Source organism: Salmo salar, chromosome ssa18, assembly GCF_905237065.1.
Source record: "Salmo salar chromosome ssa18, Ssal_v3.1, whole genome shotgun sequence".
Classification (NCBI taxonomy): Eukaryota; Metazoa; Chordata; class Actinopteri; order Salmoniformes; family Salmonidae; genus Salmo; species Salmo salar.
In genome coordinates, this window is record NC_059459.1 from 83277383 (window position 1) to 83304195 (window position 26813).

The following is a 26813-nucleotide window of genomic DNA, read 5'->3' on the forward strand; positions in this document are numbered from 1 at the left end:
GCTTATGCTGTTGCTATGTGACCAATGACCATATTAGTTTCTATATTGTGATCCACTAGAATGTGGAGTAGTTACAGGCCTGTCCCTGAAGGGGGCGACAAGAAACCCCAGATGTTTACCTGGCTATACCCACTAAAGGTGAAGTCTGACTGCTTTTACCCTGTAACCTTTCTCTCTCTATTTAGGTTCGCTCCTTCACATGTTGTACGTGTGTCACACACTCTACACTCTACAAAAATACACTTTCAGATATTTAGAGGTAAATTGTTGGAAAAAATGGGAAAATGCTAAAATGTTTGGATTCATGTATTCAGCACAACAATGCAAATATGTGAATAAAAATTAAAATAACACTTTATCCTGGAAACCCAGTTACAGCTTTGAAACACCTCCCATCTTTGGTCTGTGGTAATGAACTCCCCACAGCTATTCCTCTGTTGTACACACACACATACAGTACACACACACACATGCACACAAACCACACACATGTACACGTGCAAAATTCGTGATCAATTAGACTGATCACATAAACAAACAAATTAAAACACAACCATAAATAACCCATCAAAGTCATACTGTCAAATCTATCTATCTATGCAAATGTGACACACTTCTCCACACTCATCTGAGGTCTCTATTCTCATTTCATTCTACTTTCTTCCAATAATGAGGAAGGAACCAGTGAGGCAATGTAGCTAACCATAAGCAGAAGATTGTCAAAAAATAAACACGGCTTTAACTGCTACCCTTTTTTTCCTGCAGTCTTTGTACATTCTGTAGAATTCTTCTCTCTCTATTTCTCTGTGTGTCGGTAAAGAGACGTGAACTAATCAATCTGTCGTCATATAGGAAGTAGAGGGGTTTGTCAGAAGAACTGTAGTTCAGAGATCTTCGTCAGGACAGAATGGAGCCCACCTTGCTCTGTGTGTTACTCTGTAAGTACTGAGTGAGTGTGTTTATGTATGAACACTAATTACCTGATGTAAATTAAGACAGTTTCATGCTTTAGCTTTTTTAGGGGTGTTTTTATCTCTTATTGAGAAAACAGTGTAAATGCTTAGTAAATGGCACTAAAGTGGGATTGCAGCAAATACGGAGTAGGTCTACATATGCAGGATCTTAATTTGATCACACTTTTGTTGCTGAGAATTTTCCTGCACCACAGGAGATGCAGATGAGCTTTGTGATTTACATGAATGAACTGAAAACCCACGATAATAGATTAAAGATGCACTACAGAAATGTTCCGCCATGTCCTGGTTGCTAAAATGCTAATATTTAGCCTAATTTCAGTTTGTGTGAAAAGAAGCAAGTATAGTGTAGATAATCATTGTACCATCTAAACCGCTTTGAAAATATATTTTCCATAAGCAGAAATGTTGTATTCTCAGCTGTTTGAAGCTGGTGTACAAAACCAAAAGTAAAATATACAAAAACTAAACTAAAAACGGAAAGCTTAGAAAAAGTGCACATAGAACAGATCTACCGCTTCTAATACTTGCTTTCAACGAGAAAGACTGATCTATAACTCACATTTTTATGTGACTTTTGTCGGGTCGCTCAAGAAGTTACATATTGCAGCTTTAACAGTATTGTACTTTCCATGTAGCCTACTTTGGCCTGCTAATAGCCTAACAACCAATCAAGCAACATTTTTGACTAGTTTTTCAAATCATTGATGTTGAATCTCTGTGAGAACCTGAGCTTGTATAGCAGATGCCATGCAGACCTGGATAGTGTGGTGTGCATTTAACCAGGTCACGACTCAGGAACTACAGAGTAGCGCTAACTCAGTGGTTGCTAAATGTGCTGTCAATGACAATGAACGCAAAATGCTATATTTGTTGGATGTGTTCTAGTATCAAGTTGTGATTATTGTAAATGGTTGAGAGTTCCGTCACTACAGTTATAGTAAACTGTACTAAGAGATTGAATGGTGTTTTTGAGATTTTGGTCTCTGTACTTTCTCTGTATCCAGAACGGCAGGTTGATGTTTATTGGGATGAATCTTTTGCTGGAGGCAGAGTTGAACGATATCCACTAGATGAGCCAGCTGCAATTACTAAATTGTCTACATATAAAAAAAATACATGAAAACAAAAATACACTTTCTATCCTAATTTAGGGTCAGGGATAAAGTTAGCAGTGTGGTAAAAGTTAGGGTTAAGGTTAGGGTTCGGTTTAACATCAGATTTTATGACATTGTGGCTGTGCCAGATAGTGACTACACTGCAGAGCTGCCTCCGGTACATGAGTCATCCTAATACATACAAACCTGCTGCAGAATATGTGTTTTAGGTTATTGTCCTGCTGAAAGGTAAATTCATCTCCCAGTGTCTGGTGGAAAGCAAACAACCAGGTTTTCCTCTAGGATTTTGTCTGTGCTTATCTCTTCTTCTTTAAGATCCTGAAAACTCCCCAGTCCTTAACGTTTACAAGCATACCCATAGCATGATGCAGTCACCACTTGAAAATATGGAGAGTGGTAGTCATTATTAATGTTTTTTATTGGATTTACCCAAACCATAACACTTCGTATTCTGGACAAAAAGTGTATTGCTTTGTCACAGTAAATGCAATATTGTTGATCGATCCTCAGTTTTCTCCTATCATAGCCTTTAAACTCTGTAACTGTTTTAAAGTCATCATTGGCCTCAACATAGTGAGGAAGGACACCTGTATCTTTGTAGTGACAGGGTGTCACGATCGCCATCGTCAAACTCCCTATCGTAAATAAGCCAAGGCGCAGCGTGCATGGAATTCCACATCTTTTTTTAATGAAACCGAAACTCACCAAAACAGGAGGACAACGTGACATTCTGGGGCTGCTCAAAGGCAGCTACACAAAAACAAGATCCCACAACTACAGGTGGGGAACAGGCTGCCTAAGTATGATTCCTAATCAGAGACAACGATAGCCAGCTGCCTCTGATTAGGAACCATACTCGACTCAACACAAAGAAATAGACAAACTAGATTGCCCACCCCACATCACACCCTGACCTAACCAAACTAGAGGAAAATAAACGTCTCTCTAAGGTCAGGGCGTGACACAGGGTGTATTGATACACCATCCAAAGTGTAATTACTAACTTCACCATGCTCAAACGGATATTCAATGTCTGTTTTTTTATTTTATTTAACCCATGTACCAATAGGTGCCCATCTTTGAGAGGCATTGGAAAACCTCCCTGGTCTTGTGGTTGAATCTGTGTTTGAAATGTACTTCTTGACTGAGGGGCCTTAGAGATAATTGTCTGTGTGGGGTACAGAGATGAGGTAGTCATTCAAAAATCCTGTTAAACACTATCATTGCACACATAGTGAGTCCATGCAACTTATTATGTGACTTGTTAAGCACAATTCACTTCTGAACTTATTTAGGCTTGCCATAACAAAGGGGTTGAATAAAGCATCTCAATGTAATCAATTTGAAATGCAGCCTGTAACACAACAACATGTGGAAAAAGTCAAGGGGTGTGAATACTTTCTGAAGACAATGTATTACGCCAATCAGGAATGAGGGGGAGATGATGGAATGGGGAATTTTGCCATGACACCAGGGTTGTTATCACATGTGATAATATTAAACTACACATGTGAAAATATTTTAGCACGTCAACACACAACACATGATCTCATGAAATAAATATGACAACATGGGGATACATTTTAATGTGATACCATGAAACTACTCATGACAACTACACGTTCACATGTTAACATTTCAGCTCAACATGTGAAAACAGCTATTTCACATGTGAAAATACAAGTGTTTTGTAAGGGATGTAATTAAAAGGTATGGGGGTTATTAGGTAAGTGATACACTTCACATTCGACATGATCACTTAGTCCTGACTTTCAATATGAACCCACCTGGGATTTAACTCACAACCTCTGGGTTTGAGGAACGCTGATATTTCTGCTGCACTACAAAGTCTGTAGCGTTCTAAGAAGTCCCCTACAGATTAATTACCTATAATGCATCTCTGCAAAATAATGCCATCTGCACTGCTATTTTAGTTATGAATTAATCTGACTATTCTGTCACCATTGATTTAATTTACTGGATTCAGTAATTTGAGGGTTTTCTGTTTAGATGTCAAATGTTGGTGGGGCATATTATTCTGTTTAAATGTTATTCCTGAATTACTATGATAAATATAATAGGTTTTAATGGTACTCCGTGGATTGATGGCAGCATTCGCGCAAAACTGAAAGCGCAAACCACTGCTTTCAATCATGGCAAATCGACTGGAAACATGACCGAAAACAAACTAAGCCTTCCCTCCGCAAGGCAATCAAACAAGCTAAGCGTCAGTATAGAGACAAACTAGAGTCGCAATTCAATGGCTCAGACACGAGACGTATGTGGCAGGGTCTACGGTCAATCATGGATTACAAAAAGAAAACCAGCCCCGTCGCGGACACCGACGTTTTGCCTCTTCAACCTCAGGAGGCTGCAGGAATTTGGGTTGTCACCAAAAACACTCACAAACCTTTACAGATGCACAATCGAGAGCATCCTGTTGGGTTGTATCACCGCCTGGTACGGCAACTGCTTCGCCCACAACCGCAAGGCTCTCCAGAGGGTAGTGAGGTCTGCACAACGCATCACCGGGGGCAAACTACCTGCCCTCCAGGACAACAACCACCCGAGCCACTGCCTGTTCACCCCGCTACCATCCAGAAGGCGAGGTCAGTACAGGTGCATCGAAGCTGGGACCGAGAGACTGAAAAACAGCTTCTATCTCAAGGCCATCAGACTGTTAAACAGCCATCACTAACATTGAGTGGCTGCTGCCAAAATACTGACTCAACTCAAGCCACTTTAATAATGGGAAAATTGATGTAATAAATGTGTCACTTTAAACAATGCCACTTTATATGATGTTTACATACCCTACATTACTCAACTCATATGTATATACTGTACTCTATACCATCTACTGCATCTTGCCCATGCTGCACGGCCATCACTCATCCATATATTTATATGTACATGTTCTTATTCATTCCTTTACACTTGTGTGTATAAGGTAGTTGTTGTGTATATAATAGGTTTTAGTTATTGTAAATATAATAGGTTTTATTGAGTGTATTTTAAACAAAGCTGAGATTTACTTTGAAATCCTAACTGTAGGAACACAGGTGAAATCAGTAATTATTTGTGGCATCGCAGGATGATCCGAATGCCGTGAACCAAAAGGTTGGTTCAAAATCCCAGGTGAGGACATGTTAAATGAATGCAGCCCGACAGTATGCTCTTGATGGTGCTCCTGTAGTATACTGTGAGGGCCCTCGGGAAAAGGCCACATTTCATCAGCCTCCTGAGGATAAAGATTCGCTGTCGTACACTCCTCATCATGGTGTCCGTGGGGTTTGATCATTTCAGCTCCTCAGAGAAATGTACCCTGAGGAACTTTACATTTTTTACCGTCTCCACGGCGACCCAATTGATGAGGATGGGGCATGCCCAGCCTCAACCCTCCTGAGGTCCGCAATCAGCTCCTTTGTTTTGCTAACATTTGAGGGAGAGGTTGTTTTCCTGGCACCATGCCGTCAGAGTGCCTACCACCTCCCTGTAGGCTGTCTCGTCGTTGTTGGTAATCAGGTCTACTTCTGTCGTGTCGTCAATGAACTTGATGATGGAGATGGAACTGTGTGAGGCCATGGGTGTACAGAGAGTACAGGAGGGGACTGAGGACGCACCCTTGTGGGGCCCCCATGTTGAAAATCCGTGTCGAGGAGGTATTGTTGCCTACCTTAACCACCTGGGGGCAGCAGGTCAGGGAGGAGTTCAGTCCCAGGGCTGTGAGTGTTCTTTTGAGCTTAGAGAGCACTATGGTATTGAAGGCTGAACTGTAGTTGATGAACAGCGTCCTGACATATGCATTCCTCTTGTCCAGGTGGGTGAGGGCAGTGTGCAGTGAAATGGCAATTGCGTCATCCGTGGATCTGTAGGGGCAGTAGGCGAATTGAAGACGGTCAAGTGTGTCAGAGAGGGAGGAGGTGATGTAGTCTTTGACAAGCCTCTCGAAGCACTTCATGATGATGGAAGTGAGTGCTATGGGTCGGTAGTCATTCAGTACAGTTACTTTCCATTTCTTGGTCAAGGGGATAATAATGGATATCTAGAATAATAATTTCAGTATAAATAAACAAACACAATGTAATCATGTTTGTCAAATTGTTCCAAATATGAAAGTTGAAAACATTGCGACTGCATGACGTTCCGGGGACATCCTAACGACTCATTTCTGTTTACAAGGCATCACCTGTGAAAAAATCCACATGGAAAACTTCATATGAAGGGCGCGTTCGTAAATTCACTCTGGCTATCTACTCCGATTTCAGAGCACTCAATGTCTGAGTGTGCCAGAGCGCAGAATAACTGATGAATTTACGAATGCTCAACACTGTTGCATATGGCCAGTTTCAGTAAACATCGGCAAAATAGCTTAAATAAGCAGCACATTTACAGTCACCAACACTCTCGATAACATGAAAACAGCTTAACTTCTCTGGGCTAGGTGGGACGTGACCGTCCCACTCTATTCAACAGCCAGTGGAACAGCGTGGCGCGAAATACAAAAACCTCAAAAATGCAATCATTTCAATTTTTCAAACAACACTATTTTACACCATTTTAAAGATAAGACTCTCGTTAATCTAACCACATTGTCCGATTTCAAAAAGGCTTTACAGTGAAAGCAAAACATTCGATTATGCTAGGAGAGTACATCGACCAAAATAATCACACAGCCATTTTCCAAACAAGCATATATGTCACAAAAACCCAAAACACAGCTAAATGAAGCACTAACCTTTGATGATCTTCATCAGATGACACTCCTAGGACATTATGTTATACAATACATGTATGTCTTGTTCAATCAAGTTCATATTTATATCCAAAAACAGCTTTTTACATTGGCGTGTGGTGTTCAGAACGTGTATTCCCACCAAAAACTTCTGGTGAATTTACAAAATTACTCGTCATAAACGTTGACAAAATACATAACAATTATTTTAAGAATTATAGATACAGAACTCCTTTATGCAATCGCTATGTCAGATTTTAAAATAGCTTTTCGGCGAAAGCACATTTTTCAATATTCTGAGTACATAGCTCAGCCATCACGGCTAGCTATTTTGACACCCGCCAAGTTCGGCAAAAACTAAACTCAGAAATAGTATTAGAAATATTGTATTACCTTTGCTTATCTTCGTCAGAATGCACTCCCAGGACTGCTACTTCCACAAGAAATATTGTTTTTGTTCCAAATAATCCATAGTTATGTCCAAATACCTCCGTTTCGTTAGTGCGTTCAGGTCACTATCCAAAGGGTAATTCGCCAGCGCATTTCGAGACGAAAAAAGTCAAAATGTTCCATTACCGTACTTAGAAGCATGTCAAACACTGTTTAAAATCAATTTTTATGGTATTTTTCTCGTAAAATAGCGCTAATATTCCAACCGGACAATAGTGTATTCATTCAAAGAGGAAAAGAAAAAACTGCATGCACGCGGGAACGCGCATATCCAATCTCTTTATCCTATACTCTGCCCAGAGACAGGAGACGGCTCAATCCACTTTCTGAAGGCTTTAGAGAGCCAATGGAAGCCTTAGAAAGTGCAACGTAACCCCACAGATACTGTAGTTTTGATAGAGAATCAAATTCTCAGACAGGCCACTTCCTGCTTGTAATTTTCTCAGGTTTCTGCCTGCCATATGAGTTCTGTTATACTCACAGACACCATTCAAACAGTTTTAGAAACTTCAGAGTGTTTGCTATCCAAATATACTAATAATATGCATATTCCCATTTCTGGGCAAGAGTAGTAACCAGTTTCAATCGGGTACGTTTTTTATCCGGACGTGAAAATACTGCCCCCTAGCCCAGACAGGTTAATAACCAACTCAGCTAGGGCAAGTAAAATGGTCAGAGTGAGGTGTTCTCTCATTTATATCTGGAAGCAAGCTAGCTACCTTTAGCCTGTTAGCTTGAGATCTTGACTACCTTTGTTAGGTCAGAACTCTTGGATCAACCCTACTCCTCGGCTATAGCGTCCCGTGTGCGCCCTAAACGCTCAGAGAGTGAAACACTCTAAATTTATGATTGGACAATCTGACACTGCTCTGAATTTACCACCGCCCAGAGCGCACTCTGAGCGCTCTCTGGCACTCCAGAGTGAATTTACAAACACACCCGAAATATCATCACACGTGAAATGTTTCAAAACATGTCATTTCCCACTTGTGGAATCTTTCGTTTTTTCCATAATGGGGCAATTAAAAGTGATACTCTTCAAGAATTAATGGATATGATTAATTGAAATGTGCAAACATTTAATTAGAAATCACAGATTGCACCTTTAAAATAAAGTACAGGACAGATGTGGTAATCAGTAACATGAATATGGCATGTTGTTATTTATTTCAAGCTAATATTGGTGCAATGTGACTTTCTTTGTTGTAGTGCTGAATACACACATCAACTCTGGACACTCTGAAGATGATGATGGTAGATATTTGTTCTCTTCATCAAGCCTCCATCTCTTAATGCTTCATCCTATTTCTTTATTTGTGATTTTTAAAGCTGATTTTGGCTGAACATATTTTGAGTTTTTAGTGTCTCTAAATAACATGTGTATCATGCTGGTTTGATTTTGAGCTGGAGTGGCAAAGGCTGTTCTGACCATACACCCCAACAGCTCCCAGATATTCAGTGGAGAGTCTGTCACTCTCAGATGTGACATACAGGGGGGAGGAGTCACTGACTGGGAGTACAGATGGTTAACACCCAGTCCAGATCAATGTCCACAGAAAGAACATGAATGTATTATCAGTGTAGCTGAGTTTTCCCACAGTGGTGACTACAGTTGTCTGGGTTCACATCAGCAGCAGGATTCTAAATGGAGTGATGCAGTCAGACTGACAGTGACACGTACGTCATCTTATCTCTCATTCACATCTGTGCCTCCGTTCTTATAACCACTTGACATTGGGCACCATTTTAAGGATGCTGTTTAGTTGTTTTAAAAACATCTGTTGTGTGTTTCTGCAGCTCTGCCCAAAGCTACACTGACTGTAGAACCAAACCCTGTGTTCCCTGGAGAGACAGTTACTCTGACGTGTTCAGTAGGGTCTGACAGTATCCGGAACTATCAGTGGTACAAAGACAGGAATGATAATGTAGTATCCCAGTCTGTCAGACACACTATAACAGGAGACACCCTCACCATCAGTAGAGCTGCTGAGTCTGACCAGGGTCTCTACTGGTGTCAGGGAGAGATCCAGTCCAGATCCATATCATCAATCATCAGTGATCATGTCACTATCACTGTGAATGGTGAGTTACTTTGTAGTGTGTTTTGTTGTCATAGAGATGGACACTATTAATTTTGAGTCAATCATTGTATTTTTGTCAGTATTCTTAGTTATAGTAGCAACAATACAGGTAAGTGAGAAAATACAGGAAGCACCAACGTAAAGTGTCTTAATAGGGTGTTGGGTCTCCAACCAGAACAGCTTCAATGTCATAGATTCTAAGTGTCTGTGGTGTTTTGTTGATGGTGGTGGAAATGTCCCCTAATTGGTTAATTGGGTTGAGATCTGTTGACTGATACGGCAATGGCATATGATTAACATTGCTGTCATGCTCATCAAACCATTCAATGACCACTCGTTCCCTGTGGATGGGTGGTATTGTCATCCTATGGGGCCATAACCATGGTAGCCAAAGCAATGGGCAACTGTGCCTGCCCAGTATTTTTATATATGACCCTAAGCATGATGGGATGTTCATTGCTTAAGAATTCTCAGGAACCACACCTGTGTGGAAGCACCTACTTACAATATATGTTGTATCCATCACTGACTCAAGTGGTTCATTTATTTAGCCAGTTACCTGTAAATGTCATTTTTTTCTAATTTCATATAACGATTAAATAAATATGGTGATCATACTTTGGAAAGATTGGTGCACCAACTGCATTTAATCATGATAGAGCAGATTCTATGTATGAATCAACTAACTACATTTAATCATGATAGAGCAGATTCTATGTATGAATCAACTAACTACATTTAATCATGATAGAGCAGATTCTATGTATGAATCAACTAACTACATTTAATCATGATAGAGCAGATTCTATGTATGAATCAACTAACTACATTTAATCATGATAGAGCAGATTCTAAAACTGCAGTTTAGTATGAATCAACTAACTACATTTAATCATGATAGAGCAGATTCTATGTATGAATAAACTAACTTCATGTGTCTTTCTACAGCTCTGCCTTCGGCCTCACTGAAGATAGTCACTCCACAGGGTCTCCTCTACCCTGGAGAGACAGTCACTCTGCAGTGTGACATATCAGAGTACACAGACTGGACGTACCGCTGGTTCAGATACAAAAAAGAGCTTCCCATTCAGACCAGAAAAACCATCACCATCTCTCTCCCTGACCAGGCTGGTCAGTACAGGTGTGTTGGGAGGAGGAGAGGTCGGCCCCAGAAGTCATATTACAGCTCAGCTCTCCCCATCATCATCACTGGTGAGCTCTACACTACCCTACTCTACTGTGCTCTACTGTACTGTACCCTACTCTATTGTACTCTACTTTACTGTGCTCTACTGAACTGTAACCTATTCTATTGTACTGTGCTCTACTGAACAGTACCCTACTCTACTTTACCCTACTCTATTGTACTGTACTCTATTGTACTGACCCCTACTGAACTGTACCCTACTCTATTGTAGTGTGCTGTGCTGAACACTGCCCTACTCTGTTGTGCTGTGCTCTACTGAACTGTACCCTACTCAATTGTACTGTGCTCTACTGTACTGTACCCTACTCTTCTGAACACTACCCTGTTATACTGTATCCTATTGAACTGTACCCTACTCTATTGTACTGTACCCTACTCTGTTGTGCTGCGCACTACTGAACTGGACCCTACTCTATTGTACTGTATTCTATTGTACTGTACCCTTCTCTACTGTACCCTACCCTGTTATACTGTATCCTATTGAACTGTACCCTACTCTATTGTAGTGTGCTCTACTGAATACTACCCTACTCTACTGTACTCTACTTATTGTACTGTGTTCTACTGAACTGTACCATACTCTATTGTACTGTGATGTACACTACTGTACCCTACTCTACTGTACTGTGCTCTACTGAACTGTACCCTACTCTATTGTACTGTGCTCTACTGTACTGTACCCTACTCTATTGTACTGTGCTCTACTGTACTGTACCCTACCCCACTGTACCCTACTCTATTGTACTGTGCTCAACTGAACTGTACCCTACTCTATTGTACTGTGCTCAACTGAACTGTACTCTACTCTATTGTACTGTGTTCTACAGAACTGTACCCTAGTCTATTGTACTGTACTCTACTGTACTGTACCCTACTCTGTTGTGCTGCGCACTACAAACGGTACCCTACTCTACTGTACTTTATTCTATTGTACTGTACCCTTCTCTACTGTACCCTACTCATTTTTACATTTTTTTTTTTACATTTTAGTCATTTAGCAGACGCTCTTATCCAGAGCGACTTACAGTAGTGAATGCATACATTTCATATAATTATTTTCCTGTGCTGGCCCCCCGTGGGAATCGAACCCACAACCCCTGGCGTTGCAAACACCATGCTCTGTTGTACTGTATCCTACTGAACTGTACCCTACTCTATTGTACTGTGTTCTAGTGAACTTTACCCTACTATGTTGTGCTGCGCACTACTGAACTATACCCTACTCTATTGTACTGTGATCTACTGTACCCTACTCTACTGTACCCTACTTTATTGTACTGTGCTCAACTGATCTGTACCCTACTCTATTGTATAGTACTCAACTGAACTGTACCCTCTTCTATTGTATTGTACTCTACTGAACTGTACCCTACTTTATTGTACTGTGCTCTACTGTACTCTACCATACTCTATTGTACTGTGCTCTACTGCACTGTACCCTACTCTACTGTACTGTGCTGTACTGTATTGTCCTCTACTCTACTGAACTCTACTGAACTATTCCCTACTCTATTGTACTGTACTCTACTGTACTGTGCTCTACTCTACTGTACTCTACTGTACTGTACCCTACTCTACTGACCTGTGCTCTACGGAACTGTACCCTACTCTGTTGTACTGTGCACTACTGAACTGTACCCGACTCTATTGGACTGTGCTCTACTGAACTGTACCCTACTCTATTGTACTGTGCTCCACTGAAATGTACCCTTCTCTATTGCACTGTGCTCATCTGAACTGTACCCTACTCTGTTGTACTGTGCACTACTGAACTGTACCCGACTCTATTGGACTGTGCTCTACTGAACTGTACCCTACTCTATTGTACTGTGCTCCACTGAAATGCACCCTACTCTATTGTACTGTACTCTACTGAACTATTCCCTGCTCTATTGTACTGTGCTCTACTGTACTGTACTCTACTCTACTGTACTCTACTGAACTGTACCCAACTGTACTGTACTGTACTGAACTGTGCCCTACTGTACTGTACCGTGCTCTACTGAACTATACCCTACTCTATTGCACTGTGCATTACTGTGCTCTACCCTAACCTATTGTACTGAACTCTACTGAATTGTACCCACCTCTATTGTACTGTACTCTACTGAACTATACCCTACTCTATTGTACTGTGCTCTACTGAACTATACCCTACTCTATTGTAATGTGCTCAACTAAATTGTACCCTACTCTTTTGTACTGTACTGTACCTACCCTACTGTACTCTACTGTACTGTACCCTACTCTAATGTACTGAGCTCTACTGAACTGTACCCAACTCTATTGTACTGTACTCAAATGAACTGTATCCTACTCAATTTCGCTGTGCTCAACTGAACTGTAACCTATTCTGTTGTACTGTACTCTACTCTACTGTACCCTACTCTAATGTACTGTGCTCTGCTGTACTGGTCCCTACTCTACAGTACCCTACTCTACTATACTGTACCCTACTCTGCTGTACCCAACTCTATTGCACTGTACCCTACTGTATTGTACTCTACTGTACTCTAGTTGAATGTATTGCACTGTGTTCGGCTGAACTGTACCCTACTCTATTGTACTGTAGTCTACTGAAATGTACCCTACTCTGTTGTACTGTGCTCTACTGAACTGTACCCTACTATAGTGTACTGTTCTCTATTGTACTTTACCCTACTCTATTGCACAGTGCTCTACTGTACTGTACCCTTCTCTATTGTACTGTGCTCAAATGAACTATACCCTACTCTATTGTACTGTACTCTACTCTACTGTACTGTACTCTACTGTACTGCACCCTACTCTACTGAGCTCTACTGAACTATACCCTACTCTATTGCACTGTGCTCTACTGAACTGTACCCTACTCTACTGTACTCTACTGTACTGTACCCTACTCTTTAGTACTGTGCTCTACTGACCTTTACCCTACTCTATTGTACTGTGCTCTACTGAACTTTACAATACTCTATTGTACTGTACTCTATTGTACATTACCCTACTGTACTGTCCCCTTCTCTATTGTACTGTGTTCTACTGAACTGTACCCTACTCCACTGTACTGTACCCTACTCTATTGTACTGTGCTCTTCTGAACTGTACTCTACTGTACTCTATTTGAATGTTTTGCACGGTGCTCTACTGAACTGTACATTACTCTATTGTACTGTGCTCTATTGTACTGTACCCTACTCTACTGTACTGCACCCTACTCTATTGTACTGTGCTCTTCTGAACTGTACTCTACTGTACTCTAATTGAATGTTTTGCACTGTGCTCTACTGAACTGGACACTACTATTTCGTACTGTGTTCTATTGTACTGTACCCTGCTCTACTGTACTGTACCCAACTCTTGTACTATGCTCTACTGAACTGGACCCTACTCTATTGCATGTGCTCTACTGAACTGTACCCTACTCTACTGCACTGTACTCTACTGACTGTACCCTACCCTACTGTACTCTACTGTACTGTACCCTACTCTAATGTACTGAGCTCTACTGTACAATTCCCTACTCTACCCTACTCTACTGTACAGTGCTCTAATGAACTGTACCCGACTCGATTGTACTGTACTCTAATGAACTGTACACTACTCTATTGTACTGTGCTCTACTGAGCTGGACCCTACTCTATTGCACTGTGCTCTACTGAACTGTACACTACTCTATTGTACTGTGCTCTACTGAGCTGTACCCTACTCTATTGTACTGTGCACTACTGAACTGTACCCTACTCTATTGTACTGTGCTCTACTGAACTCTACCCTACTCTATTGTACTGTACTCTACTGTACTGTACCCTTCTCTTCTGAACTCTACCACACTCTATTGTACTGTACTGTACTCTACTGTATCCTTCTCTACTTTACTGTACCCTACTCTACTGTACTGTGCTCTACTGTACTGTACTCTACTGAACTGTACCCTACTCCATTTTTTTCTTCTTTTTATACCTTTATTTAACTAGGCAAGTCAGTTAAGAACAAATTGTTATTTTCAGTGACGGCCTTGGAACATTGGGTTAACTGTCTTATTCAGGGAAAAGATTTTTACCTTGTCATCTAGGGGATTCGATCTTGCAACATTTCGGTTACTAGTCCAACGCTCCAACCACTAGGCTACCTGCCGCCCCGAATGTACTGTGCTCACCTGTGCTCTACTGAGCTGTACCCTACTTGTTCAACTGTATTGTGCTTTACTGTACTGTACCCCACTCTACTGTACCCTACTTTACTGTCCTCTACTGTGCTCTACGGTACTGTACTGTATTGTGTTCTACTGTACTGTACTCAAGTTTACTCTACTTGAGTTTCTTACGATTGAAGAAAGGGCCCAAGGACTCGGGATCTAGTGGTCTTGGTCTTGGGACCACTCGGGATCTAGTAGACTTGGTCTTGAGACAACTTGGGATCTAGTGGTCTTGGTCGTGAGACCACTCGGGATCTAGTAGACTTGGTCTTGAGACAACTTGGGATCTAGGGGTCTTGAGACCACTCGGGATCTAGTGGACTTGGTCTTGAGACCACTCAGGATCTAGTGGACTTGGTCTTGAGACCACTCGGGATCCAGTGGTCTTGGTCTTGAGACCACTTGGGACGAGTGGTCTTGGTCTCGAGACCACTCGGGATCTAGTGGACTTGGTCTTGAGAACACTCAAAAACACATACATTTGGTCTTTAACTTGTTATCGTCTCAATTCACTGGTTCTGGATATTGGGACCAATGTTCTGGTCTTAAACTTGGTTTATAAACCATAGGTAACCCATGGACTTAGATAGACATTGCCTCATTGTCTACCTGTATGTCCCATTATGGCATCTATGAGAGCATGGGCAACTTCATTGAGGCCATCTCCATTTAGAAATCATCAACTGTCTTCTTCTACTACTTCTATCAGTTGGCAAACAAATTGAAAGGGTGTACACTGCCACCTAGTGTGTTTTGACAGGTATAAAGATCCTTTCGTAACCCATCGGAAGTCCAACCCAGTTGAATATTTAAAAATTGTGAAAGTCCTCAATAGTGCTGCCCATGCTAAAACATGCTTTTGGGCACTAGAGTCCTCTAATTTTCTCTATGAGGCAACCCAATTGGAGGAAGACAATACTCTCTGATCATTGGCTGATCACTCCCAAACCATAGAAATCCCCACCCAGTTGACTACTTTAAATGGTGGAAGTCGTCAATGGCAATGTTTATGGTAAAATGAGTTTTATACATCTAGCTTTCTCTATTTTTGAAACCTTACACCAAAACACCTGCTATTTTGCCAAAATAATGAAAGGAAAAGTGATAATTAAACATCTAACAACATAATTAATTAGATGCATAAGTAATTAAATCAATCAACAAGTTCCAGATGAATACAATCAACATTGAACATTTTACAAAGAACAGTAGAGATTATATTTCTCTAAATTCAATTTAAAGGTTTTGAAAATTGGTTAAAAATCATGTTTTTATTATTTAGTTAATTTGGTATGCAAATACAGTTTCTAAAATGAATCTGTAATAGGTTAATCAAAATGACCACTACTGTGCATGGTGATCCTTTACTGCTTCTATTTCACTATGTTTCTGTAGAGACCAGTTTAGTGTGGTGGTAAGGAATTCAGGTATGCAATAGAAACAAAGTGTGTGAGAAGAATATATGTCTATCTGACAGATGTTGGAAGACGTGTGTTGAAAGTTGGGAAAAATAGGATACAAATTAGAAAACAAATGTAAAGCCCCAATGTGCACCACTTCTGTAGAATGATCCATAAACAAATGATAGTTTTAACATTGTTTTGAGGCTTTACATTGTTTGTTTACATTTACATTGTTTACAAACATTGGAGTAAAACCAGATTATATTCTTCAAGAATCAATACCGGTATACATTATATCATTCATTTATAAAATCAAAAGTGGATGTAGCAACTAACTATTCTATCTTTAAATTCAACATACACCTATAATGAACTTTCCAAAACCACTGTTAGGTTCTTATTTTTCAGAGTAAATAACTCACGGACACTAGAGAAGCTTTAACCAAGTTTAATCATTCCCCAAAGGTTCTGTACAGCTGAAAACAGACAGCGAAACATTTCAGACTTAACCCAGTCTCTTTCATTTCCTATCATTCATTTAATATCTCAATGTTCAAAGTTTAGCCGATCCCAACAGTCCTTCCTCTTGAACAATAGCATCCTAATGTTCACTTTACATAAACTTGGAAATTACTTAAATGTATAAACAATGATAATAAAACATGAATAAAAAAAGCTAACAAATGATTATAAAACATGAATTAAACAAACAAATAAATGAACAAACAATGAACAACCAGTCACCGCAAAGTTTACATATGTAAGAGACTTATGGCCTCTGTACTATGATCACGCAATTGTATTCCCATCTATCATCCCATAACAAAATGCCATTCCAGCTGAATCTGCGGTCTTGTTATATGTCAGATGGAGCGGCTGTGGTTTCTGCACTTTCCCCTTCTGTTCCTAAGAGAGCAATAGCACAATACTTGGAAAGCAAAAAAAATACATAAAACATAACAGTATTAACAATGTGATTATCTATGCATATTTATATGTGCATGGAAACCATGACAATTCCCACTCTCTCTTCACCTGACTCTATGCCTCCAAGATCATTTCCTGCTGGGTTCCACAAAAATGAAAGCTCTAAAAAGCTTCCTCATGCTTTCACCCAGTCTTCCCCTTTAGGCCTCAGGTTCCGAGAAGTGTTCCCAAGTCATGTTATTTTCACTTTGTTCCCCATCTTCTCCATTTCACCTGATAGGCACGACACCTGATATGCAAGTGCGTATCTCTAATTCCCGTTCCATCCTCTTGAGGGAACTCAGCACTGTATCTGCTTTTACATCAATGCCTTAAACATTTTGTTCACTGTACAATTACCCCTCTATCCTCTATCATATGATGCATTAACCATAAAGCAGCTAAACCCCAAACCAACTATGATGTTTATAGTAGTTTCCAGACTCAACCATCTGTGTCTTACAGAGGAATCTAGTCTCTCTCTCGCTCTGCTTCCTGTGTCATGGTGTCTTCACTCACCCATTATGCAGTTGGACCTCACTTCACGTGAGAACTATGCACCCCCCAAGGAGAGACATGACGATCTTAACCACTGCAGGTGTTGTTCGAAGTGGTGTGTCTCTCAAATCAATGCTGTTCCAACACCCCCGCCTGGTGTCTCTTGATGTACACTCAATCTCCAGAATTCAGGCCATGGTTATATCTTGGTTCCGCCTGAGGATATGCACACTGCAACACATGGGTTATTTCCTGACAACATCATTTGTGATATTTGAATAACAGCATCCTCTGTCCTCCCATCGGTCCCCCAGTTACCAATAACCAATCCATGTGACATGAGTCGTCATAAAGGGATATCCCAACAATGCTACAAAAGTAACCATTGCTACTTCCAACATGACCCATGACTATAGTCTCACAATACCCCTCATTTGCGCAGTAGTCCAATTTCATTCTATTAATCTAGCATTCTACGCTTCTACTACTGCTCCTTCTGTTACTGTCCCTACAGACACTGCTATGAGAATAGCTATTGCTCGGAATTTGTCTCCTATGGTCTTCGTGTTTTACTGATAAGTCTAGGAATGGACTTTCAGATACGCCCTACCTGCTTCCCAGTTTATCCTTTGGTCTCTAACCACCAACATTATTAAACAAAGTACATGTTTAATAACTCAGCACCACTCACTGATGCGATCTAATGTAAAAACTCTTAATACAGGGTAAAATAAAAAAACTTTCATGTTAGTCCCAAACTATCATCCATTGAGTCTCCCACACAAATTACCTCCCCTCACGATGACACTTAGAGATACGTTTCTGGAAACTCTCTCGGCCACGTAACTGTTAGCTGTGCCCCAGCTCCTCGTTGTGCTTTATCCATTCTCTCTCGCAGTATTCCAATCACAACGAAAACGTTTTATTACTTATCCAAACCGAATTTTGAATGACTGACCTAAGTGCTTACTTTGAGACTAAGGCTCAAATTCCAGTTTATCAACTCCGCACATATCATCCCTGTCAGAACACACATTTATAACCTTTTATAACTCTTCTCATTCCCTTTGTCCCTGTTTTCCTGTCATGAGTGACCTGGTAAAGTAAAATCAGTATCTCAATGCATTTTCAGTTTAAATAGTTAGCAGGGCGTATTAGCAGGGCGTATACCCCCCTCCCCTTGTCCTTCACCCGGCACTTATCATTCTAGCGTGTCTTCTTCAGATATCGTTTACAGTTCATTTTCCCAACGGCTCATGTAACTTTTGACTGTCACATATCATGGCCCTTGATAATGTCCGATTTTAATATCCAATTAGATACTTCCGTTTCCCCCACATACACGAGTCTCTCACCTGAGCTTGTTCTCTCTCCACTCTCACTCAGCACTCCGGCCCTGGTTTATGGCTTGGACTCAGATAGGAGTGGTAAAAGTCATTGTCTCTCATAGCACACCTTTGTCGCTTTTTCTTCAGCCGGTTAGGGAGGGTTTTGAGGTTAACACACACTGTCTATGGTCAAATTATTTCTACCATGCATTGAAACATGATCTGACGTCACCTTCCATGATAACCTGAAAAAAAAACAGATCATAACAACAGTTAAGTTCATTACATTTCTGTTTCAGGAACTAGACAAACATTGACTATATGATGAATTATGACATTAATCTTTCCTTTATCCCATCTCTAAGACAAATGTAAAAAAAACATAACATAATGTTACTGATAAAAAAATTACATTTTCAAAATGAGTCCGAACTCCCTTATTCTACTGGTGACCTCTAGGATGGTTACCAGATTATGAAGATAGCAATACACATTTCACAGTTCCTGTTATCCCTTATTAACATATATTTTCCCTTCTATATGCAGCCTGAACACAGTACCACTGTATAAGTTCCCCAAAGACCAGGACCTCAGGGAACTGGTCATTTACCCCTTTCAAACACGTGATTAAAAAATACATGTTAAATCAAAAATAAACTATTTAGAATTACAACTCTTTATAACTCCCTACAGAAATAATAATAATCTCCTAAAGTAATTGTACAATTTGGATAGAGAATGGTGTTTCTCATGATTTTTATGCTGAAACCCCTCTTCTATTTAATTCCTAATGAAGTTGATCCTTCTTCATTAGGAATTTTTAATATTCAGGGCTTTCGTCACCATTAAAATGTTTCCTCTCCTTTTCTTTCCCTGTCCTTCGGAAACCATTTAAATACCTCTTCAAAACATTTCATCCTCCTGCATACCCATTTTTAGTGAATTGAAAAGACTCCTTCCAATAAATCCCACAACACGGCGATGGTATCTCTCCACAGAGTCTAACGTTTCACTGGTCTCCTTTTCCCCATGATTCTCCATAACATCATACCATATAAAAAAAATGTAAGCTCATTTTAGGTTTGGTACCCTAATGCTAATTCCTCTCTAATTCCTCGTGACCCCTCCACCCTTTCGTCCATTCTAGAATCCCATTCCAGAATAAGATGACATCAAATGTAAATGTTTTTATAAATAAAACCACATAAACTGTCTAATTATTTAGACAAACCCTAAGGCCTTCTGCATTTGCAATGAGTGTTCGGTCATATAATTTAAATGTGTTACCTCCAGAATCCATTCCCTTGGCATTTCGCCTAATATCTTCAACCCAAAATACTTTTTCCTGTTGGAAATTTAGACAATTTCTCATCGTAGGTATTCCGCAAGATTTAATCCCTGGCCTTTACTAAATAGTTCGGTATAACATTATCTCATACATCTTCATTCACATAGAAACTGTAATCTCTATGTACCAATTATCGATCGAACAGAGACTATACACCGTCAGGTGAAAGTTCCATTCCTTCTACTTTCCGGAGGATTTGTTGTTGCTCTTTTGAAAATGATGCACATGCTTGCCTGGCAACATTTTCTCCGAATATAGCAGGCTCCTTACCCACTTTACACTCCCACATCTAATTCCCTACGTTTTGATGCTTTTTCGCTACGTTTCTTAGTTTTATCTTGGCCATTGAAACTATATTCAGTGCTTTTCTCTATGGTCCTATTAACCTCTCGCACGTCTGCGAGGTGAGCGGAGTCATATTCCACTCTCAAAACATCGTCTCGAATTAAATCTACTACCCCTGCAATTACCTTTTTGATCACAGGGTTCAACCCCGTCATCAAAGCAGAAGTGCAAATTTTATCAATACACTCCCGTTACCAGGCCTTCTGTAGTAAAGAACTGGTGTCACACTTTATGGGTTTAGCATTAAGCATTTTCCGTTGATAGAATGCTGACATCAAAACGAAGATATATTGAGCTTTTGATTCTGGTTTTATGTCCTTGTGCCAAGTCATAATGGCCTCCCTGAATTCTTTATTTGATTTTAATTCTCCGTCAGCTGGAAAATGTTGTCCAATTTGCAACTTTTTTTCCATATTCCAGCTGAATTGGTAGACTGCTCGTGGGATTCTTTTTGCGCCTCCATTGCTTTATTAAATTCGGCTATCTCTATATTACAGGGAGAAACGGGTCAGTTTGCCTCCGTATCACTAGTTATTATTCCCTAAACACTCCCGACGGTGTCCAGGGTATCTTAGATTTCTTCACTCCCGTCTATAATACACACCTTCTATTAACTGTTTTCTAAGATAGCACTAAACACTTTCCCCGGGTAATAATTAATTGGTCGTGGCACTTAATACCTTGTATTAGAACCGATACCATAGCATCTGCGAATTTATTACTGGAGAATACGGACAGGACTGTATGTCCTATTCCAATACTTCCTCAAATATCACTATTATTGATAACCCACATCTCTCACCGCGCCCTCTCCCCATAGGGCATAAACTAACATCCATATTGATACTGCTACTACAGGTAAACCAAACAGTGTTCGATTATCCTATCTTTCTTTTTGTTTTTTAACTCACTATCTTCTAGAACTCTTGTCTTAAAACTCACTGCAACAGGGATTTTTGTCCTTTTTACAGATCTCGCAGGGGAATACCCCCACCAGGGACCTATCCTATATGGAACCTACCCTTCATGTATATTAGCCTGGCTCTCACAGAGAAAAACCTCCACTTGGGACCTATCTTAGAGGAACCTACCCTTCACGTATATTAGCCTGGCTCTCGCAGAGAAAAACCTCCACTTGGGACCTATCTTAGAGGAACCTACCCTTCATGTATATTAGCCTGGCTCTCGCAGAGAAAAACCTCCACCTAGGACCTATCTTAGAGGAACCTACCCTTCACGTATATTAGCCTGGCTCTCGCAGAGAAAAACCTCCACTTGGGAACCAACCCTTCACCATATTTAGCCTAGCGCTATGGATCTCGCAGAGAATTACCCCCACTCGGGACCTATCCTTATGGAACATACCCTACACCATATATTTACGACCGGTCGTTTCCACAATGGGCCTATAGAATTAAACTCAGGCTTCCTAAGTCCGTATTCTATAATTATTCAGCCTACGATTCTCATCTTCAAAAGATGTCAAAATGAGTGGTAACAGGTGTAGGAACTTGCCTACCTTATTTGCTGTGCCGGCTCCTGTTCCACTGATCTGGACTCTTTGGTTTGATTAAAAATCGTGGTGAATCCTGCCGACAACGCCAACTGTTAGGTTCTAATTTTTCAGAGTAAATAACTCACGGACACTAGAGAAGCTTTAACCAAGTTTAATCATTCCTCAAAGGTTCTGTACAGCTGAAAACAAACAGCTAAAGATTTCAGACTTCACAATTTATATGCATCCTACTTAAGACACTCCCCTTTCTCTCCAATCCTTACATTTTATGGCTCTACAGGAAGCTAATAAAGAGGGTAACAGGATTCCAAACATTTATTACTCTCTTAACCTGTTGGGGCTAGGGGGCAGTATTGAGAATTTTGAAAAAAATATGTGCCCATTTTTAACTGCCTCCTACACCAACTCAGAAGCTAGGATATGCATATTATTACCAGATTTGGATAGAAAACACTCTGAATTTTCTAAAACTGTTTGAATGGAGAATCTGTCCTCACCTCCTGACCTCAACCCCTCTTTCATCTAATACGCAGATGTCCATCTGTCTCCCCTGTATCAACACATCTCTGTTTTGATATTCAGTGCTCTTTTCTCTCAGCTCTGCCTGAAACTACAGTGACCGTAAATCCAAACCCTGTGTACACCGGAGAAACAGTCACTCTGACGTGTTCAGCTGGGTCTTACAGTGACTGGAGCTATAAATGGTACAAAGACAACAGTGAGATTAGCTTGTCCCAGTATAAATACCTTAATACTAGATCCACCATCAGTAGAGTTACTGAGTCTGACCAGGGTCTCTACTGGTGTCAGGGAGAGAGAAGATCCAGACCCACATCTTCATCCATCAGTGATGCTGTTACTGTTACTGTGAATAGTGAGAACTTTAGTTGTTGTTGTTGTTGTTGTTGTTGTTATCTTATCACTCAAACCCATTGAAATACCAACAGATTATCAGCCAAAGACCACACTGACTTCAGACAAAGAGAACATATTCACAGGAGACAGTGTGACACTGAGCTGTACTGTAGAGTCTTCTGGATGGTAGTTTTACTGGTACAGACACAGACCAGACTCTACACCAGTAACCACAACCTCTGGATACTCCTACACACTCAGCTGGGTCAGTGTCTCTGATGGAGGATAGTACTGGTGCAGAGCTGGGAGAGGAGACCCAGTCTACTACACCCTGTACAGTGACCCAGTCCAGATCAACATTACTGGTGAGTCTAAAACAGTTTAATGATAAATGGCTGCTATTTTGTTAGTCAGGGGAGTACAGTAATGCTGTCAATATCACCGTGGATTTTCTTCCCACTGTACAACATTAACTTTATTTTTTACAGGTACGTATGATTTGTTTTTAAATTCTGTAACTGAATGACTGCATCTCATAAACCCCCCCCCCACCCCCAAAGATCTGAACTAACAGTCACACTTGATTTTTCTCCCCCGTTAGCACCAGCTTTCCTGATAAATACTTTACTGAAGAAAAATGTACTTACTAATTTTTGACTGATAAATGTGGTTGTCCCACCTAGTTATCTGAAGATAAATGCACTAACTATAATTTACTCTGAATAAGAGTATCTGCTAAATGACTAAAATGTCAAATGTAAAAATGTACAAGCTCATAAGATGTTGATGTACTGTGAGTGTCGATTCTAGATTTACAGTATTATTTATATATTATGTTATACAGCTGGTGATGTGATCCTGGAGAGTCCTGTCCATCCCGTGACTGAAGGAGACTCTGTGACTCTGACCTGTTGTCACATTTGTTGGAATAATCGGACCAAGGCGCAGCGTGAGTAGCGTTCCACATTATTTATTAGAAAGTGAAACGTTTAGAAAAATACAAAACAAATAAAGAATAAACGAACCGTGACTACAAAGCAACTACACATAAACAATATCACCAAAACCCCTAAGTGAAAAACAAGCTACTTAAGTATGATCCCCAATTAGAGACGATTACCAGCTGCCTCTAATTGGGAATCATACCAATCACCAAACATAGAAAAACTAAACTAGAACCCCACATAGAAAATAACAACTAGAAAAACCCCTGTCACACCCTGACCTACTCTACCATAGAAAATAAAAGCTTTCTATGGTCAGGACGTGACACCTGCACATTTAGATATCAGGAAACAAATCCTAACCCCAAGACTGATTTCTACAAAGATGGAGTACTCATCAAGAATGAGACCACAGGAGAGATGACCATCCCTACAGTATCCAAGTCAGATGAAGGATTCTATAAGTGTAAATCTGGTCAAGGAGAATCACCAGAGACCTGGGTGACAGTGAGAGGTCAGAAGAGCAGTATGTGTGCATGTGAAAAGAGCAGTGTTTGTGTTCATTTGTCTTGATGGTAAAACATGTGTTTTTCTAGTCCCTCCAGGTTCCGTTGTCTCCATCTCTCTGACCAGGCTGCTGTGTTTTCTACTGGTGATGTCTCCATTTCTACTGGTGTCCATCGTGCTGACGGTGAAATGCTGCAGGGCTCGAGGTGAGAACTTTCTTTCAGCGTATTTACAATCAGCTTATCCAGCTTGATTATCTCCTTTATGTCATGCTCTCTGATTGTTTACATTGTATAGCTGTGTACAGTTGAAAGAGCAGTTGGATCAGTTTAACTCTAGTGCTACTTTCCATCCATTATATTCCTGTAGGTTTGTGTTCAACAGTCACATCTCCTCAAGACCAGATACCATGTGATGATGTCATTGAACAGAACGAATCATCAGTGTGATCATTACAGTATGAACTGTAAGCTGAACAACCACTTTTATGATTGTTAAGGTTTTACCGTTGATATATGATAGTGTTTACTGAGTTTAATATCACTGAATGGAATTTCACAAATGCTGAATATTATGAGTTTCTAAGTTGAGGTTCTCAGCTTTTGCTGGCTTGTATGCTTTCCTTTGTATTGTTGATGTTGATTTTCATGAAATATTACACTTACCTGTCTTTATTTCAGTTTGTTAATAAAACAAGAGTGTAGTGCCTGTTTTTGTTTAAAAGTAGCATTTTTTGTGTGTTGTATTTTACATAATGTCATGCTTTTACATGCGGGTGGGAATAGAGTATATAGTATTTGAAACTTCTCAGTTTTTAATTTGAATTGAAAATACTAAATATGTGTTTATTCTTGATTGGCCGACCTACTCTAACAGTTGAGTTGGAACACGTAGCTATAGTTTGTTATTAAAAATGTATATTTACATAATGCAGCTTTAATGCTTATTTTTATATTAAAGGAAGACTCAGCGAAATGACGTTGCCACAAGTAGCATCGCAGATATTGAAAGTACTGTACCTGCGCATATGCACGGGTTCACTTCACGCTGTTCAGTGTCGTAGCCACAGGATCTAAACAGCAGAGAAGTTGAGCCTCAAGCTTCAACACTCTTACTTGTTGTGGAAATTTAACCACTATTTTTTTTTTCTGCATCTGTCATATCACTGAGTCTACCTTTAAAATTAACTTACTTATATTTATTTTGAAATACTGTCTACTAAATATATTGTAAAAAAAATCATGTTTTACAGCAGATATACATTTTTAACATGTAAGTGCTGTAAAATAATTTCAGTAGTTGTTAAAGGAGCCAGATGAATGTTCCACTGTGGAACTTAAAATGGAGAAGATGTGATGTATTTTGTATTCATTCTCATATATCTAATAATAAGTGGTGATTTCCCACATCATTGTATTGCTTTGAAATAACTTGATTTAAGGACATATTCATTTTACTCTCTGTATTTCTGAGTTGAAACAATGCATTTACATCTTAAACATTTCTATACATTTATTATTATGTAAAGCAACACTTTCTAACTAAATCTCTATGCACCATAGTGCTGTCAGTCTTCTGTAAACCACATTCAGATTGACTTGTACTGATATGAACCCATACAGAAGTGTTCCATGTCTGTACTATTATGATGAGATAGAGAGAGGAAGGAATAAGAGGGCAGACCCAGTAGACTGAGGGCTTATGCTGTTGCTATGTGACCAATGACCATATTAGTTTCTATATTGTGATCCACTAGAATGTGGAGTAGTTACAGGCCTGTCCCTGAAGGGGGAGATAAGAAACCCCAGATGTTTACCTGGCTATACCCACTAAAGGAGAAGTCTGACTGCTTTTCCCCTGTAACCTTTCTCTCTCTATTTATGTTCGCGTCTTCACATATTGTACGTGTGTCACACACTCTACACTCTACACTTTCATATATTTAGAGGTAAATTGTTGAAAAAAATGGGAAAATGCTAAAATGTTTGGATTCATGTATTCAGCACAACAATGCAAATATGTGAATAAAAATTAAACTTAACACTTTATCCTGGAAACCCAGTTTCAGCTTTGAAACACCTCCCATCTTTGGTCTGTGGTAATGAACTCCCCACAGCTATTCCTCTGTTGTACACACACACATACATACAGTACACACAAACCACACACACATGCACACAAACCACACACACACACACACACACACACACACACAAACCACACACACATGCACACAAACCACACACCTACACACAAACCACACACGTACACGTGCACAATTCGTAATCAATTAGACTGATCACATAAACAAACAAATTAAAACACAACCATAAATAACCCATCAAAGTCATACTGCCACAT

The 26813-nt window shown here is 40.0% G+C and overlaps 1 protein-coding gene across 1 annotated transcript; it reads left to right on the forward strand.

Moving 5' to 3' along the window:
• Positions 1-881: 881 nt before the first annotated feature.
• LOC123728677 (hemicentin-2) lies at positions 882-26509 on the forward strand. Its single transcript, XM_045700623.1, has 10 exons — positions 882-938; positions 8487-8531; positions 8682-8954; positions 9075-9359; positions 10307-10570; positions 22745-23020; positions 23846-23950; positions 24331-24459; positions 24542-24658; positions 24822-26509. Exons 1-10 carry the CDS (start codon positions 908-910, stop codon positions 24899-24901), a joined length of 1605 nt encoding a protein of 534 aa, XP_045556579.1. The 5' UTR covers positions 882-907; the 3' UTR covers positions 24902-26509.
• The last annotated feature ends 304 nt before the right edge of the window (positions 26510-26813 follow it).

Excerpts from the sequence above, each read along its gene's own strand:
- LOC123728677 (XM_045700623.1), top strand. The coding sequence starts at position 908 with ATGGAGCCCACCTTGCTCTGTGTGTTACTCT. Across the intron at positions 23,021-23,845 it reads TGTTACTGTTACTGTGAATA|CTGGTGATGTGATCCTGGAG; the intron begins GTGAGAACTTTA and ends TATGTTATACAG. Across the intron at positions 23,951-24,330 it reads TAATCGGACCAAGGCGCAGC|ATGGAGTACTCATCAAGAAT; the intron begins GTGAGTAGCGTT and ends ATTTCTACAAAG.